The 18730-nt window shown below is 36.3% G+C and overlaps 1 protein-coding gene and 1 long non-coding RNA gene across 3 annotated transcripts; both read right to left on the bottom strand.

The window, feature by feature from the left end:
* Nucleotides 1-999: 999 nt before the first annotated feature.
* Nucleotides 1000-8625, bottom strand: LOC121980444 (elongation factor 1-alpha-like). Of its 2 annotated transcripts, none has more exons than XM_042532476.1 (3): nucleotides 8559-8625; nucleotides 2545-3033; nucleotides 1000-2077 (listed from the first exon to the last, which is right to left on the bottom strand). In XM_042532476.1, the coding sequence occupies exons 2-3, from the start codon at nucleotides 3004-3006 to the stop codon at nucleotides 1196-1198; spliced, it is 1344 nt and encodes a 447-aa protein (XP_042388410.1). In that variant the 5' UTR covers nucleotides 3007-3033; nucleotides 8559-8625; the 3' UTR covers nucleotides 1000-1195. The 2 variants fall into 2 exon arrangements, with proteins under 2 accessions (XP_042388410.1, XP_042388409.1); XM_042532475.1 differs by having other exon boundaries at nucleotides 8489-8576.
* Nucleotides 8626-13395: 4770 nt separating this feature from the next.
* On the bottom strand, nucleotides 13396-14274 carry LOC121982761. Its single transcript, XR_006112239.1, has 3 exons — nucleotides 13707-14274; nucleotides 13510-13580; nucleotides 13396-13434 (listed from the first exon to the last, which is right to left on the bottom strand). It is a non-coding gene; the product is annotated as an uncharacterized LOC121982761 (long non-coding RNA).
* Between the last annotated feature and the right edge of the window lie 4456 nt (nucleotides 14275-18730).

Below are 18730 nucleotides of genomic sequence, written 5' to 3'. Positions count from 1 at the left end.
TGGAAACAAAAAAAAAAATTGCAGGAGCTTTAGATGTTAAAACGACATTGAATTACTTAGGTGAAAAGAGAAGGGATGATAAATTCAAAAAAAAAAAAAATGATAACAAAGACAAGCAGATGATAGAAACGGAGACATTAATCTCATGAGATGGCAAAATGTTGGAAGCAACTAAAAAGTTTTATTTTTCTAATATAAATATTTAATTCTTCGAATTCATTAATTAACCGATTCAACTCTATAAATTACGTCAAAAATAAATTAAAAAATGTTCACGAAAAATTTATCTAAATGGTCAATATTTTTAAAATTATGGTTCCATTGAAAAAAATTCTTATAGTATACTAAGTTTAGATTCGACGCTTAAATATCTCATTAATTATTAGACAGACCAAATTGTTACACCATAATCAAAGAGCAAAACATCAAAATAAAATTAAAAAGGGAAGACATGGTGACTTTCAAAATTAATTATTCACATGATATTCGTTGACATATAACATATCAAATGTATAATTATTAATTATCTATGTATGATATTATTTAATTAATATCGTGTTACATTACTATCTAATATCATCTATTTTTTAAGAGTTATATAATTTTTTTTAACAAAAAAAAGTCCAACCAAAATACAAAAGTTTTTGGAATTGATTTGATTTAATTTCCAGTTTGGGTTGCACGAACATGACAGTGTAGTAGACAACGTAGATGCACACACACCACGGACGGTAGCAGGGGGCTACGCATTAGCGTAGCAGTCCAACAAAACTAATTGAGTGGTCATTATATGGATAACTTAGGATGTGACCCAAGCTTGATAACAAGACTCACCACTTCCGCCATAGATAAAGGGCCCATCCCCACGATCGTCCAGTGATACAAGATCCATAGGTGAAGAAGATGCAAAGGGCATGCGAAGATGTGCCAGCTCAAACCATAGAGCGCACTTGAAATTACCATCTTAACTATTAAGTCGATTGAACATGCAAGAGGAGCTAAATAGAACTAAATGACAGCATTTACTTGGACCAAAATGTTCAAATTTAAAACATCTGAAAGTAGATAAACAAGCATTTATGATTTGCAATTTAACCACATTAGTTGCTATCAAAAAGTTTTAGGTGATAAACAAGACCTAAAGCAAAGCAAAGCAAAGAAAAACCTGAACCAAACTTGACCATCATTAACCATTTCACTTCTTCTTGGCTGCAGCCTTGGTAACCTTGGCACCGGTTGGCTCCTTCTTCTCAACATTCTTGATGACACCGACAGCAACCGTCTGCCGCATGTCCCTCACAGCAAATCTACCAAGTGGAGGGTACTCAGCGAAAGTTTCGACCACCATGGGCTTGGTAGGGGTCATCTTAACAAAGCCAGCATCACCATTCTTAAGGAATTTGGGCTCTTTCTCAAGCTCCTTGCCAGATCGTCTATCAATCTTGGTGAGAATTTCAGAAAACTTGACTGCGATGTGAGAGGTGTGGCAGTCCAAGACGGGGGCATAGCCATTGCCAATCTGGCCTGGGTGGTTCATGATGATCACCTGAGAAGTGAAGTTAGCAGCCTCCTTTGCAGGATCATCCTTCGAGTTGGATGCAACAAAACCTCTCTTAAGATCCTTAACTGCGACATTCTTCACATTAAACCCAACATTATCGCCAGGGAGAGCTTCCTGGAGAGCTTCATGGTGCATCTCAACCGACTTGACTTCAGTCGTCAACCCAGTTGGACCAAATGTAACGACCATACCAGGCTTGAGGACACCTGTCTCAACTCGTCCAACTGGAACAGTTCCAATCCCACCAATTTTATACACATCCTGGAGAGGGAGCCGAAGGGGTTTATCTGTGGGCCTCTTCGGTTCATTGATCAAGTCGAGAGCCTCAAGGAGGGTGGGGCCCTTGTACCAGTCCAAGTTGGTAGACCTCTCAATCATGTTGTCACCCTCAAATCCAGAGATGGGGACAAAAGGGATCTTCTCGGGGTTGTAGCCAACCTTTTTGAGGTAGGAAGAAACCTCCTTCACTATTTCATCGTACCTTGACTTGGAATACTTGGGGGTGGTTGCATCCATCTGCATCGAGACAAATGAAGCATAAGGACTAACAGAAAGTGCTGGAACACCAAAAGCAAGCTCAAACAGTTTGCAAAGGGACTAGTTCAGGGAAACTTGTAATTACTGCCAGAAAGAGAAATGAAGGCATTTTGCTTTGTTTCCAACCATAACTGGGAAGATCAGAGATTGGGTTGAGGACTAGGGCCCTTCATCAACCAGAACTAATGTATCCTATTTGACATTAAAATGATTTTAACGTTAAAGTCAATTGCAATAGCATGATATGACACGGTAACATCTACACTGGACCCTTCTTTACTTGTCATTAGTCGAGGATTCTAAAAACTATGCCTGCTACTAAACCTACAAACATAACCATGGAGGACCAACAAAAGATGGCAACTCATATTAATTGGTGAATAATTGATATAAAATCCTGCCATTCGAAACAGAAAAACTGTTATAATTTGTCAAAAGCATTTCACCTTGTTGCAACAGCAAATCATCTGTTTAACTCCAAGTGTAAAAGCAAGTAAGGCATGCTCACGAGTCTGACCATCCTTTGAAATACCAGCTTCAAAACCACCAGTTGTTGAGTCAATGATAAGAACAGCACAATCTGCCTGGGAGGTTCCAGTGATCATATTCTTGATGAAATCACGGTGTCCAGGAGCATCAATGACTGTGCAGTAATACTTGGTTGTCTCAAACTTCCAAAGAGCAATATCGATAGTAATCCCTCTTTCGCGCTCAGCCTTAAGCTTATCAAGGACCCAGGCATACTTGAATGACCTCTTGTTCATCTCAGCAGCCTCCTTTTCGAACCTCTCAATCACACGCTTATCAATGCCACCAAGCTTGTAAATAAGATGTCCAGTGGTAGTTGACTTGCCAGAGTCGACATGACCGATGACCACAATGCTGATATGAACCTTCTCTTTCCCCATTGTGATTAAAGCTTAAAAGTAAAACAACTGGTATAAAGAAAGCATAAACAAGATCAGATAGTCACCAATTATGCGGCATAGATGAAGATTACTATAGATAAATGGAGGAGTCCAGAAAACAGAGTAGATACAGACCCATAGCCATAATTCTTTCCCAATCCATCAGATAAAATTGAGATAGATAAGATGTGATCGTTAAATATCTAAAAAAACTAATTATCATGCAATCATACAAAAAAAACCTTTAAGCAGCAGCATCAGTAATGTAAACACAAGCTTAACTATAAATTACGAATTTTAGATATTAGACCAGTTGGATGAAAAATGTAGCACTTAGCATTTGAATATGTAAGAAGTTCAATTATCAGCATTGCAAATACATAATGTTAAAATTATTACTTAAACAACTACGTGAAGAATATTTAACTTATACTTGAAACTTGTAAGGTCATGTGTAACAGAGCTAAACTAGCACAAACATATACTGATACATAAACCATCTTATGTACCATACAATAACAACAAAGTTTTATCCCACTAGGTGGGATCCATAGATCTTTCTATGCCATTAGACTTTACCCTCTATTATATTATCATCTATATTTAAATAAATTTTATCTTGTTTTATTATTGCTAACTAAATCTTTTTTGATATTCCTCTTCTTATTTGATGTACGTATTTATCATAATTTCACATTGTCTAACTTAGATATTTATTAATCATTTAAGTATATGTCCATACCATCTTAAATGTATCTCTCGAAGTTTTCCCTCAATAAATGCAACTCCAACTCTCTCTAATCCTCTCATTTCCTATTACATCCATCATCGTGTGTCCACATCCACCTTAAAATCTTCATATCTATAACTTTCATCTTCGGTTTATGTACTCGAGTCATAACCCAATATTCAGCGTCATATAATATAGCAGATCTAGTCATTTTTTTGTAAAACTTCCCTTTTAAATTTTAGAGGTACTTCAACCACATAAAACATTCCTCCATCATTTTACAAAAATAATTCCAAATACTTAAAGCTCAATTCCAAACAAATCATTATCTCCTATCTTAACAATTATCTTATTATATCTAACATTGCTAAACTTAAATTTAATATATTCTGTCTTTACTCTATTAAACCTAAAATCTTTCACTTCTAGTATTTTTCAACAAGATTCTAGTTTAGCATTTACTCTTTCACGTGTCTTATCTACCAACACAATATCATCTACAAACAACATGCACCTTAAATGTATCTAGTGAGTTCGTCTATGATTAGTGTAAAAGATGAAGACTTATAATTGATCTTTAATATAACTTTATCTTTATTGGAAATGTTTCAATTAATTTCACTCTGGTCTTTACATCCTCATATATATCTTTAATTAATTCAATATATGATATAGTAACACCTCTCTTTTGTAAAATTCTCTATATAATTTCTTTTAAGACTCTATCATAAGTTTTTTCTAAATCAATGAATATCATGTGTAGATCTTGCTTTTACTCCCGATACTTTCAATTAGTTGATGTATAATTTCTATTATCGACCTTCCATATATGAACCCTAAATTGATTTTTAATCACCGTGATCTTCTTCATTAATTTTTTTTATTACTTTTCCAAAATTTCATAGTATGACTCATTAGTTTAATATCCATATAGTTTGCATAATTTTGTATGTCTCTCTTATACTTATACAAAAGAACTAGAACGCTTACCCTCCATTAATCTAATATTTTTTTTATTTTCAATATCATGTTAAATAATTATGAAAGTCATTCAATACTTTGTTCATACTTCTATCGAAATATCATCTAGTCTAACGATTTTTCCATTTTACATCATATTTAAAATTTATTCTACTTCTTAAGTTTAACTTAAATTCAACGATAAAAAAATAAATTTCTATACTCATTTGATCTACTTAAATTACCTAATTTAAGTTAATCACCTAAACCTTCATTAAAAAAATTGATTAAAATATATATTACACCACTTTTTTATTTCTCCATCATTTACTAGTATCCTATTACATTCATCTTTAATACATCATATTTGAATAAAGATCTCGTCTTCCTCTCTATCACTTTAATTATTATATAAATATTTTTTTCCCTTCTTTTGTATCGAGTTTTCGATATAATCATTCAAAAATTTCATTTTTTTTTACTTCATTCACTACTTTTTTAGGCTCTTTCTTGAGTATTTTATATTTTTAAAAATTTTCTCGTTCTTATAAATATATAATTCCTTGTAAGTTGTTCGTTATTCTTTCACTTTCTCATGTACTTTCTCATTCCACCATCAAAATTTCTTAGTGGTCTATGCCCATTTGACTCACCAATATACTTTTAACTACTATTTTCAACTTTGATATCATCTTAACTTATGTCGTATTAGAGTTGTCATATATTTTATCAAATATATATACTTCTATCTTCTCCTTAAATATATTTTGTTTCTCGTCCTTTAACTTCCACAGCTTAATTCTAAGAGTCATATATTTTCTTCTATTGATACTATGATTAAGACGTATATCTAACACTACTAATCTATATTGGGTAGTTAAGCTTTTTCCAGAAATAACCTTACAATCTTTACAAATCATTCTATCCATATTCCTAACCATAAGAAAGTCAATTTGCTATTTATTATTCTCGAATGTGACCAAATGTTCTTTTTTCTTAAAAAAATATTAGCCAGTATAAAGTCATATGTTATTGGAAATCTAATATAATTTTCTCTTCTTCATTCCTTGTTCCAAACTCATAACCCTCTTGCACCCTCTCATATATCTCATGTTTCACTCCAACATGCAAATTTAAATCGCCTTCTATTAAAGTCATTTTATTTAACAAAATGTTTTAAAATATTTAATATAAGTCATCTCCAAATTTTAATTTGATATATTCATCTAATCCTACTTAAGGTGCATATATATATACTTGCATTCATAGTTTCATTCACCCCTACTATCTTGAGCTATAATTCTATCTCCCTTCCTAACTACTACAATTCTACAAATTCATCCTTTAACGAACTATCTATAATAATACTCACTTCATTTCTTGTCTTTTGTACACACAAAATACTAAGTATTCTCCTAATCATCGTATCTACTACCTCTATCAATGAAGATTTCTATATTCTATGTTCCAAATCTTAGACTATTAATTTTCTTATAATATTCATTCTTATCCAATTTATGGTATGAGAACGCTTGTCTATTTAACACTAGGCTCAAGATAACAATCATTGTCGATGCATTATAATCAGACTCTGCAACACGGACTTTTACATATTTAACACTACATTCAGAGATACAACGGTGCTTGCTAAGATATTGCAATTCAGCCCTACAACGTGTTCCTTCCTGAGAAGGATCTTACAATAGTTTAATAGATTCATTCATTGAACATTTATCATAGTTTAACATTGAAGGACAACTTAATGCAACTATCCTCTTTTATCTGGACTTGGGACCGACCATCTTATATACCATGCCACACAATATATTATTTAAAATAGCACTAGTTATCAACAAAAAATAACCCAAGCTAATTGTATACTAAGTGTCATAATCTATCTGGTTGTAGAAATCAAGGACTCTACTGCACTACGAGTTTAACATTATTAAAAACTAATAGTTGTTAGATATGCTCATTAAAACAGTTAGCCCTCAGACAAACTAGGTTCCTTACGACCATCTGCCATATCTATTCGCATGCATCCTCACCATACAAGCACTTAAACCAAAATTGGGAATGTAAATAACATCGACGACGTCCAATAGGATTTGAACCTATACCAAAGGTCAATTAAACCTTCATCCTTTCAATTAGATAATGGACGCACAATTCATTCCCAAGGTACTAGTTATCTAATTACAAACCCATTATACTGAAATATACAACATGTAACCACATAAATGACCCTAGTTCCGGTTAGAAATATATATATATATATATATATATATATATATATATATATATATATATATATATATATGGATCTGTGGTACTGATCCAACAAATTGAGCCCAATTAGTCATCTCGACAATGAGCCGATGACTATAATCGATAGAGCTCGAAATGACGATGTGGACCTTGTCTCATTTATATTCTTGACATTACCTTTCGATTATTGAAGTACCTCTTCGGGTAAGAGACATACCCTTCTTGGTATTATCGTTACTGAGCTAATCTCATCGATTGTCGAATTATCCCTTGGATATCGACACACCCCTTTTGAATAAATTTATCCCTAAAGATAAGACTATTAAGGCCGAGATAAAGGCTAGGCCTTCTTTCCTTAAGATGATATTGTTCTGCCCATATGCTTACGATTTATTAGCAATTGTCTCCCAATATACAACGACTTGTATCTCAAAATAGGAGCACTCCAAATTTCGAGCCCTGTCGAACTTTCGAAGTCTTTGAAACTCTTAAGAAGAGAGAAAAGAGAACCCAAGAGGGGAATTCACAAATTGAGAATTGAGTAAGTTGAGTGGAAAGAATGAGATTTGTTTTATAAGGATAAAAGGTTACTCCCGTTGAGGAATTTTTTGAATGATTTTTTCTTTAAGGATTTCTTCTCCTTCTTCAATGATTTCTTCTCCATTGGTTGTAATTATATCGAATACAAATTTTCTGAATTTCTTTTTATTTCTTCTTCCAATAAAGAAGATTTTTTCAAATGAGAATTGGGTATGTACTCAAAAGATAATTGGATATGTCTTTTCCCTTATACTTTTTCACTTATACCTGATTAATTAATTTAATTGATTAATCTAATTAACTATTTACTTAATCTATTATAAATATTAATTAATCAATTAATTAATTAATATCTCAATAATTAATTTTTTAATTAATTAATCAACAAAATTAATTATAATTTCATACCCCTCAATGATTTCACATACTTGAGTTAGTGTTCATTAATGAATCCAACTTGTGTGTGAGTCAAACTCGGATCAACCCTTTATCCGACATTAATTTCTCATTCACTCGAGAAATTGATTTACGATGGTATACTCGTGAAATAACCGTCTTATCCATATTGATCACCAAAACCAATTTTCCAACAGTTCCAATCATGACTACACTGCAATTCTGCAAAGTACAGCATGAATGAGAACAAAATAACAAAGGGGTATCTATATACTAGTTCACTTGGCTATCAAATCATTCATCTGAAATAATCAACAGACGTCATAAAGACAATCCAGTTAGCTCAATTGCAACAGCATTGCTCCGTATTCAAAATAGAATATAAGACAGTGGAAACCATATAAGAACATGGCCATGTAGGTTTTAGATTATAATCCACCACCGAAACACACAATCTCATGTACATAAGAATTTAAGAACTGTAACACATGAAACTCTAAAAGAGTAGCGTAAAGAAACTAGAATCGAAAAACATAAACAAAAACCTCAAGTAAAAAAAAACAAAGAACAATAGATCCACTTGTAAACCTAAAGATGGCAAACAAAGACATGCTCCGAAATCGATACAAGCATCCAAAAGCGAGGAATTAGACCTCACCTCGACGAAGGGAATAGAAGAGAAAGACGGCCGCGGGGAAAAGAAAGGTGGTGTAGAGACAAATGGCGCGTCATTATATAGAAATCCCGAGTATAGTTACCGGAATGGAACCTAGGGTTTCCTCCTCAACCGTCAGATCCAACCATCTGACGGTGTCGGGAGTGACTTTTTATTCTCCGTTCAATCCTAATCTAACGGCCATCCTAAGATCTTATTTGTATACTATTTTTATTTTAGAAATCATAAATTAAAATTTTTAAAAATAAAATTATTAAATGTTGAAACTTAACAAATTTAAAATATTAAAAACTTAATATTTTATTTCTTTTCGGATGAACAGTAATTCTCTTCAGATGAAAAAAATACTTATTCACCTATGTTATTTAGTAAATAACCGTATAAATTATAATAACAACATAAATTATAAAACTTAGATTTATCCACTTATTTTTTATTATAATAAATTTACAAAGTATAACAAAGTTAATAATAAAAAAATATTTATAGTAAAATTGAAACTTTGAAAAACATAGATTTTATTTGCATATTTTGATTTAATCAATGGATAAGAAAGACTAAGCCTTGCTTATTCATATTTTGAAAAAAAAAAAAATTGTAAATGATTTATACCACAAACTAAGAATACTTCATTCAGTCTATGTTATAGAATAACATAAGTCTAGCTAGAACCAACACATTACAAGCAATTAGATCGCGCTATCAACTGAGATTAGCATAGCTAAGAGGAGTTTTTATAGATCCGACCATAGGTCAAGTCTAAACTGAATTAGGCTCGGGTTTATAATTGAATCAAGTACTCATTACGATTCTAGTTCATAGAAATCGTCAAACCGGATTCGATAATTTTTTTTAATGTATATGGATGAAAATTTATTTAAAATAATGGTATTGTGAAATTTAAACCTTAGTCTTTTGAGAAAGAGCCTAGTATCCAAATAAGCTTGGCTATAACTTATATTTTTATCCGTTATTTAATTGTTTAATAATTAATCAATAGAAAAATCATTTCTTTCTTAATAAGTTATTTATACTAGTGTAATTTAAAAACTAAATAGAATGAGTAAAGTTAATTACGACCATTAGACATATGATTCTGATCGTTAGAGGAGAAGAGAAGAGTTTTTATTTTTTTTTTCAAATAATTTTTATTGATAGCAATTCAGGATACTTTTATAAAATCACGAGGAATATGTATACGATTTAAATAAATGTAAATTCCTATTATTATTAATTTTTATGAATTTATAGTTTTTATTTTTTTAATATAATAATTTTAAACTGTAACTGATACGAAAGGTATTAGAAGCCTCTATGTAAGATCAGATAGTCAATCATTTGGTTGATGAGGTGGTCAAAGCTTGGTCGGGTCAATGTGAATATGACTATGGACACTCAATTAGATTATGCAGATCCCGAAGATGATGATTCATCTCACTAGGATTCCTCTCAAAATTAGAGACTTATTGTCGATCGAATTCTTACAACCCTAGCAGCTGGCTCCACCTTTTTGAGTTTTGAGACACTCAACCGAGTAGATTATCTCGGTCCCAAGGATTTTGCTCCCCTCAACTCAGCCCCTCATTTTGCTGGGCTTGGAAGACCATCAGTTGATCAAATTAGCCTAATATTAACAAATGTTCCAAACCAACATTCTTAGCCATCTTACCCTCTGCTTGGATGGAGTGAGCAAAGGTTCATTAACGAAAGGGGAAGAGAGGGGGAAGTAAAGTATTTATATTCTCCTTGTTTGGGAGAGAGAGAAGATTCAGTAACGTAACATGTGTTACCGTGTTTGGGAGGAAAGTGAGGGTAATGAAGGTTAAATATATAAAGTTATAAAATTACTCTTACTTTTGTTAAAAACCTACGCGTTCAAGAATCTAATGCATCTTGCATATATTTATTGGTTAAAACTTACGCATTCAAACATTTGTAGCTCATTTGTTAAAGTTGGCATCAGCGTCAAAGTTGGTGTTAGCGTCAAAGTCAACGTCAACATCAGTGTCGACATCAAAGTCAGTATTGAAGTTGGCGTCAAAGTCGACGTCGGTATCAGTGTCGACATCGACGGAGTGTGAGCGTCGGGCGGTGCGAGTTGAGTGGTGTGAGTCGAGCGGTGCAAATATTTTTCGTCGCGACACAAAGAATATCTAAAACAATGATTTTTGGAATTAATATAATAAAATAGGGATAAAATTAGAACATAAATTTTTTTAATTCCCCTTACCCTTCCTTACACACCAAATCGGGGAGAAATTGTTTCGTTTCATGGGTAAAGAAGATTAAATCTTATCTTTCCTTATCTTTCCTTTCCGTGACTCACTTCCTCCCAAACATGATTTCAAGTTTCTCTTTCCCTTCTTTATCCTCCCCTCCCCTTCCCTCACCTCCTCCCAAACAATGCATTAGAGATGATATACTGATCGAATTCCCTCAATCCCTCCCCTATGACTCCATGAGTCGATAGACCGACTCTTACCACCTTCTAATCTGATCAACCTTACCTTAAGGGTGTAGCTCCCCTCAAACCCTTATAGATGAATAGGCACACCATCTGACCCGCTCACCCACAACTCTAAGCTTGGCTCCTATATCTTACATTAGCCCATTTAGCCCCCATTAAGGTTCCGCTTGTGAGATTTAGGCCTAGATAGCCCAATAGGCTTTGAGGTTCATGGCTCAAACTATAATAAATATTGTGCATGGGATGTCAGAGGCAAGTGCAACAATATCATTATACAAATACAAGAATGGGTGATAGGACTACTCAATACAGCAAAGATACAATGATTTGATATTTTCTTGATCATGATAGGATGCTTAATTAATGAGAAAGATTATAATGAGAGAAGTTAAAAAAGAAACTATAAAAAGGGCCTCGACCCTGCAGGCACGACTATGCTTTATTACATGCACATCCCACATTTGTTTTCTTCAATATTCATCTACATTTCCTCTATCTCACAGACTTAAATGTCGGAGTGGTTGAGCTGAGGCACCACCTAGCCTGCTTGCTAACGCTACTGTCACGCCCCAGAGGAGTCTCTGTCCGAAGAAATTTCGGCAGCATCTCCCCTGTACGGCGGACAATATGAAACTTTCTACATATCACATATACATCAGCCACAGGCGGCTGGAATGATAACAAAAAAAAAAAAATAAAGACAAACACCACGCAGTTAATAAAGATATCCAGCCTCTGGCTGTCACAACCACGCAGTTAATAATAGTAAACAACAACAATAGGACTCTGACTCGAAATCCACCCTACTCCACTACATTCGTAAAGCTCAAATCCAACGAACTCACCTCTTCTGCCGTCTAGACAGGCATATAGTAGAATAAAAACCAAACCATCCAAAAATCCATCAAACGGTAACAATCCGTACAATATCCATAAATAAAATCCAAAACAAAACTAAAACATAGTCTGATGGAAGAAAAACCAAAATAAAGCAAATAACAACCTAGTAGAGAACTAGCTCTACGTGCAGATGGGGGCCAGCGACTGGAACTGCTCCGGACAGCCTCAACCTGAAAATATATCAACAATGGGAGTCCAACACTCAGCAGGTACAACTGATATGCATAATAAAACAAATAACAGACAACACTAATCATGCGTACAGTCTCCTGAATATGAGGAGGATAAATGCAACTGAAATGAAATCAGAAGATAACTGTACTGACCGGATCAAAGTATAAAGGTAACAGGTCGTCAGACCGAGTGAGTCATAATCCTATATGCATGTCAATCAATGCATCCAAACAAATGCAGCATATAAGTGCAGCAATCACAAGCATATAAAAATGCAATAAATGCATATGTCAACCCCATACTCTGAAATCAATGCTCCTGTGCAATGACAGAGTAAACGGGATGCTGTCGGAGTACTCCTGTCCTGTGACCCCAAATCATAAATGGGGGAGCTCAATGCTCTCATCTCCCGGTACACGATGACGGGGAGGATATCTCTGCCGGCTACCACGCTGAGTCTCCTGACCAACGGAGCCAAACAAAGTCCACCATCTGCCGGCTACCACGCTGCTACCCTAAATGCCAACGGAGCCAAACAGAGCGGAACTGACTGCCGGCTACCACGCTGAGTCGCCTGACCAACGGAGCCAAACAGCAGAACCGCCACACACCAGCCAGATATACAAATCCATGGGTGATGTGTGCAGTACATGTAACTGGCGATGAGCTCAACCAAAGTAGAGCCGACAATCGCACAGCATGCAATCATGATGCATGATACTGAACATGGCAATCTCATGAATAACATGGCATGATCCATATAAATAGATACAAAGTGTGTACCACAAGAAGACGTATCAAATAGAAGGTACACAAATCGAAGAGGGTATCAAATAAACCCTAGATCCAGAATATAACAGAGCATGTGGTTAGGTCACTACCTAAGGCATATGTGATCAGGTAGACAATATGCAATGCAGAATAAATAAACAAACAACATGTACTAATCATGTAGTGACCAACCGAAATAAACAAGTAACACAATTACTGTTATATGTTAAACATATTATCATGCATATCAAAAGACACAAGTCAAAGTACCCGCCTCCAATAAAGTGATCCAAATCTGACTCCAAGATACTCGTCTCGCGTCAAGATCCTGTGTCACGAATATAAATATATTTCATTTAGCTACATTCTCATAAATAGCTAAATAACTCTCTAACCCTAGTTTAGGGCAAATCCCTGACCAACACATAAACCCAATTCAACCCATACATGATCAATAGCATATATCAAATTCCTATGCCTTACCTGAAACTCACAGTCGTTTATCATTGTTGGAAGTAGGATCGTTTGCTGCTGGAATCCTTCCTACTGATCAGATCATGTTGAGATCAATAATTGGGAATCACAAATCAAACAACAACCCATCTTACAACCTAATCTTACCTCAGGTGTGTCAAGCTGTTGACAGGGGGTGGTGGCCGGAATCAAACAGAGACAGCAACAAACTCTTGATGCTGTGATAACCGGAACCAACTAGGTCACTGTCTTCCAACAATCGAATCGAAAGAAATCACACTACAAATGCATCAACAACCCAATCAACTACTAGTGCACAACTAAAATTTCAACCTAATCCTTACCTTCATCCAGTAGCTCACTGGATTAGAGGACGGAGGAGTTAGGTCACCGGTGTTGTTTCCAGCAAGGGCTACTGAGGCAGTAAACCAGAGCAAAGGGGCGACGACGACATACAGATCCCAAGTGGTGGCCACGGCAGAACCCTTACCAGCGTCGGAAACAGAGGCTAGGGCAGAGGCTACAAATCGACAATTGCTTTGAGTGTTGGCAGCCGGCTATCTGCTGAGCGGGGGCTAGGGCACGGTGAGAACTCGGACAAGGAGTCTCGGAGTGGCACAGAAGAGGTCGGAAAAAGGCGTCGACGGCGTTGGCACCTAGGGCTCGGTGCTGCTCGGCGTCGGGAGAAAGAGAGACAGTGGCATCGGCAGAGATGCTAGGGCATAGAGGAAAGGCAGCCGAGGCTGGGAAATCGGTGCCGGCAGTGGCATCGCTGGAGTCGGGGCAGAGGCTAGGCACCGGCGATTTGGGGACGGCAGAGCGGAGAAGAAGAAAAAGGAACAAACCTTGATCGGGGCTTAAATCGCGAGCGGTTAGCTCGGCGCCGGTTAGGGCAAGGGGGTGAGGACTTCGGGCGCGTGGCAATGAAAGAAAACGGCGGAGGAAAATAAGAAAAAGAATAAAGAAAAAGGGAGAAAAATCAAACATTTCCTCTTTAAAACGAGGTAGCCTAAACAGGCTTTTCCGGACCCCATTTTTATCCCCGTTAACTCGTCCGTACGAGCTCCGAAAAATTCCCGAAAAATTTCTAAAAATTCCGGAAAATTCCCTTATTAATATTCCCTATTTTTTTTCCCGGTATTTTACATTCTCCCCCACTAATAAAAATTTGGTCCCCAAATTTCAGTATCTACCATCAGCAAGTACTAATAACAAGTAACAATAATAAATGCTGAACGGTAAATTAAATCACATACCACAAGTGAAAAGATGGGGTATCGAGCTCGGATCGTATCCTCGAGCTCCCAAGTAACTTCCTCATCCGAATGATGCTGCCATCCGACTTTAACCAGCCGGATAGTCTTGTTCCGCAACTGACGCTCTTTCCGGTCGAGAATCCGTACCGGAACCTCCTCATAAGTAATGTCAGGCTGAACTGGAACTGGAATATCTGTCAGCACATGCGTCGGGTCGGGCACGTATCTCATCAGCATGGATACGTGGAATACATCGTGCACGCCAATCAAGGACGGCGATACTACCAACTAGTGAGCTACTGCTCCAATCCTTTCTAAGATCTAGAAAGGTCCAATGTATCACAGAGCTAGCTTACCTCGGGTCAATCTCTTCACCCTTTCTTGGGTGAAACTCGCAAAAATACATGAACTCTAAGAGTCTCCCACTCCGGTCAGCGTAACTCTTCTAGCAGTCATATGCCTCTAACATCTTCTGTCCGATAGTATGGACCACTTTGCCTCACGTTGAGCTCTATGAGGTCCCAACAACTGGGCCTCTCGGATTCTCGTCCTGATTAACGACTGAGCAACTATGGTAACAAGAATACCCTGCTCTGTCTGTCCCTGCTCCTCAATGTCTAACTCAGAGAAATCCTGAATCAAATCTGTGACCACAACTCGGTGGCAAGCTAAAGTCCCTCTAGACCTCTAGCTAAGTGCATCGGTAACCACATTAGCTTTTCCCAGGTGATAGCTAATGGTACAATCATAATCCTTCAAGAACTCCATCTATCTCCTCGGTCGAAGATTAAGTTCCTTCTGAGTGAACAGATATTTGAGATTCCGATGGTCAGTGAGAATCTCAATGTAATATCATACAGGTACTGCCGCCAAATCTTCAGGGCAAAAATAACAGCGGCCATTTACAGATCATGTACAGGGTAGACCTTCTCATGCTCCTTCAACCGACGAGAATCATAAGAGACTAACATATCGTGCTGCATCAGAACAGCGCTCAAATCCTGAATAGATGCGTTGGTGTAGAGGACATATCCGTCCTCTCCAGAAGGTAAAAACCAAAAATCGAAGCCGACACTAGTCTCCGCTTCAGCTCCTAAAAGCTGGTCTTGCAATCCTCAGTCCGAGTAAACTTCACGCCTTTCATGGTCACGCGTGAAAGTAGCATAGCTATGCGGAAGAAACCCTCGACGAAAGGTCTGTAATATCCTGCGAGTCACAAAAGACTGCGGATCTCCTACACTGACTTCGGCTGCTCCCAACGGTAACAACCTCTATCTCCTGTGGAACCACGGTATACTCCTACTGGTGACCGTGTGTTCCAAACATCATAACAAAAGACAATCCAAACCAGCACTACTGATAATCACATATAGATGTTCTCGTCGAATCATCTCTAGATCTATGCAAAGATAGTGTACGTGACTCACCTCGGATCCGTAATAAACCACAACATCGTCCACAAAGATAATGGACACCTATCCAAACATCCTCGACATACCAGGATTATCGAGTCCCTGAAAACATCTAAGGCACTATAAGCCTATATGGCAAAAACCAATACACATAATGTCTGTATCACAGACATTCCTATTCATAAGATCTCCAACAATAAATCGAAAAATCTGATCATCAATAACATAAACCACCAAAGAATAGATCCTCCAGGGTGAGAGCAACGCTCCATCACAGGAAATACTACATATGTGGGAGCAACGCTCTACCACAAGAAATCCTCAATATGTGGGAGCAACACTCCACCACAAATAATCTGAAATATGTATCTGCAATAAATATAGGAGCAATGCTCCGCTACCAGCAATCCGTGATATGTGGGAGCAACGCTCCACCACAAAACAATACCTAAGTACCCCAAGGCACCTAACTATCCAGCTAGAGACTGTACAAGATCTCTCTACCACAATTCGCTGTGGTTATCCTAGGATATAACAACCTAGTAACTAATCAAATTCATCATCAACTCTATCAGCATCCTAGTGGGTCATCCACTGATAGGAAAATTAGTTGATGGGTTAATTCAACAAATGACATAATGCAGTCACTCCACATTCTGCATTCAGTATAAGTAGAATCATCATACTGCTACCAATGTATACACCTAGCACTCATGCTCACACAACATATGTATGATCAACAAAATCCTCCAATTATTATACACCAATCATACTCACAACTCAGGTATATTCAGTATGATACCTCCAACAATACATACCGAACACGTGTGCAAAATCAATGTAGGTAAAATCAACAATACACCTCAAACAACACTCACATAACATATAGTATAACCAACATATAATTCCAATAAAACCTACTAAACCCAGGTGCACTCATAAAATCAAACATAATCAAAAAGATACCTCAGATACCACACCAAACACATATGTACATATCACAACTCAGATTAAATCGACAAAATGCCTCCAACAAAACACCACCGATGTACATATACTACATCTCGGATTTAATCAACAAGATATCTTCAATAATACCTCCAGATACATACACCCAACTACATATCTATGATTCACAAGGAACCTTCAAACCATATCAGAACATGGATACATATACTACTTACAAATGGACAGTCCACCCAGGATTCCTACAACACATAACAATCATCATATACGTGCAATATAGACATGCAAAATCAGCATACCAACTCAATCAAAGAGACCAACCTTATGCTACCAACACTCATGGGTTACGGTATATCTAAACAAAATTCATGCATATGTATCAAGCATGAATACATCAATCAAAGCAACTCAAAATGGAGCAACCTAATCATCCAGTAACAACCCTGCTCTAAGTTCAAAGGAACTAGTATCGGACAAGAAAAATATACACAGCCGTGGTATAACATTGCAAGTCAATGTCATACCCTACCAAGACTATATCAAATGGGAAGAATTTTATCATCACAAATCCAAATGTACTCTCCCAGTATACACTAGTAACGAGTGTATCCCATAAGTGTTAAGCAATTAACTCTACACTTCCTTACATCAGCGGGGTCATATATCCCAATGCACCCTCTAAGTTATCCCACCAGATATATACAGTCCATGGTCAAAGTTTTCATGGAATAGGATACATCGATCCTCTATAACCTATCCAAGCCGACAATGATATACGGCTGAATCCGTCCTTTCCACGTCAGTACAAAGCATGTACTCAAATGTGCTCTAGATACATAACTAAGCACAAACAACCTAAAGGTTCAAACCTCTAAGAATAGAGTATGACAATCCTCTATTGATCAACCAACAAAACTAAATCATTCATCTACTAACTAATCAAGAATACCTTAATCCTCCACAAGCAACTAAGGTATATCAAACTACGATCAAATGGTATACTACATTATCAAATAACTAAATCAGTTCATGGGTCAATTCAACACTAATACATCATCTCAAACTAGAGAATGTCAATCCACATAATATCATATGAATAAATGTGTACGACCCAAAAGAAAAAGCTAGAATTCAATATCATCAAGACACCCTCATTTTTTTTTATCCTCAAAAATATCAGCCCACTAATATCAGATGAATAAGTCTCTACTCTCCATGAGGGTAAGTTAGCATTCAAAACATCAAATCATTATTTATCCACATAGTTCAATATCAGATGAAACAAATATCAATTTTATCATCCTGTTAACTAACCATAATTAACCAGATTTATTAAAATCAAAAATCTCATAGGCACATAAACTCTCTAGCTTCCAATTTATAATCTGATCACCAACTATAAACATCAACCTGTGAACACCATACATGATACTCACTATATCACCATCAATGACAACCCAAATAAAAGATCATCAAAATAGTTATCCACTAAAAGATCATCAACAACCACATAACATTTACTCTCTTAAATCATTAGAAATCAACACATCAAAATATCTGATCTCACAATATCCCTCAACCTCAAACCATTTTCAATAATGATCAAACATGGTAACTCCCCTAATGAACAATTTTTCATCATATCGGGTATCCTAATATCCAAAAGATATGAGTATAAAACCTCCACTGGCTAAAACAACATAAATATGTAGGTATCATCCACTACCCAGCTAA

This window comes from Zingiber officinale, chromosome 5A, assembly GCF_018446385.1.
Source record: "Zingiber officinale cultivar Zhangliang chromosome 5A, Zo_v1.1, whole genome shotgun sequence".
NCBI lineage: Eukaryota > Viridiplantae > Streptophyta > Magnoliopsida > Zingiberales > Zingiberaceae > Zingiber > Zingiber officinale.
This window is presented reverse-complemented; position numbering and strand designations above follow the sequence as displayed.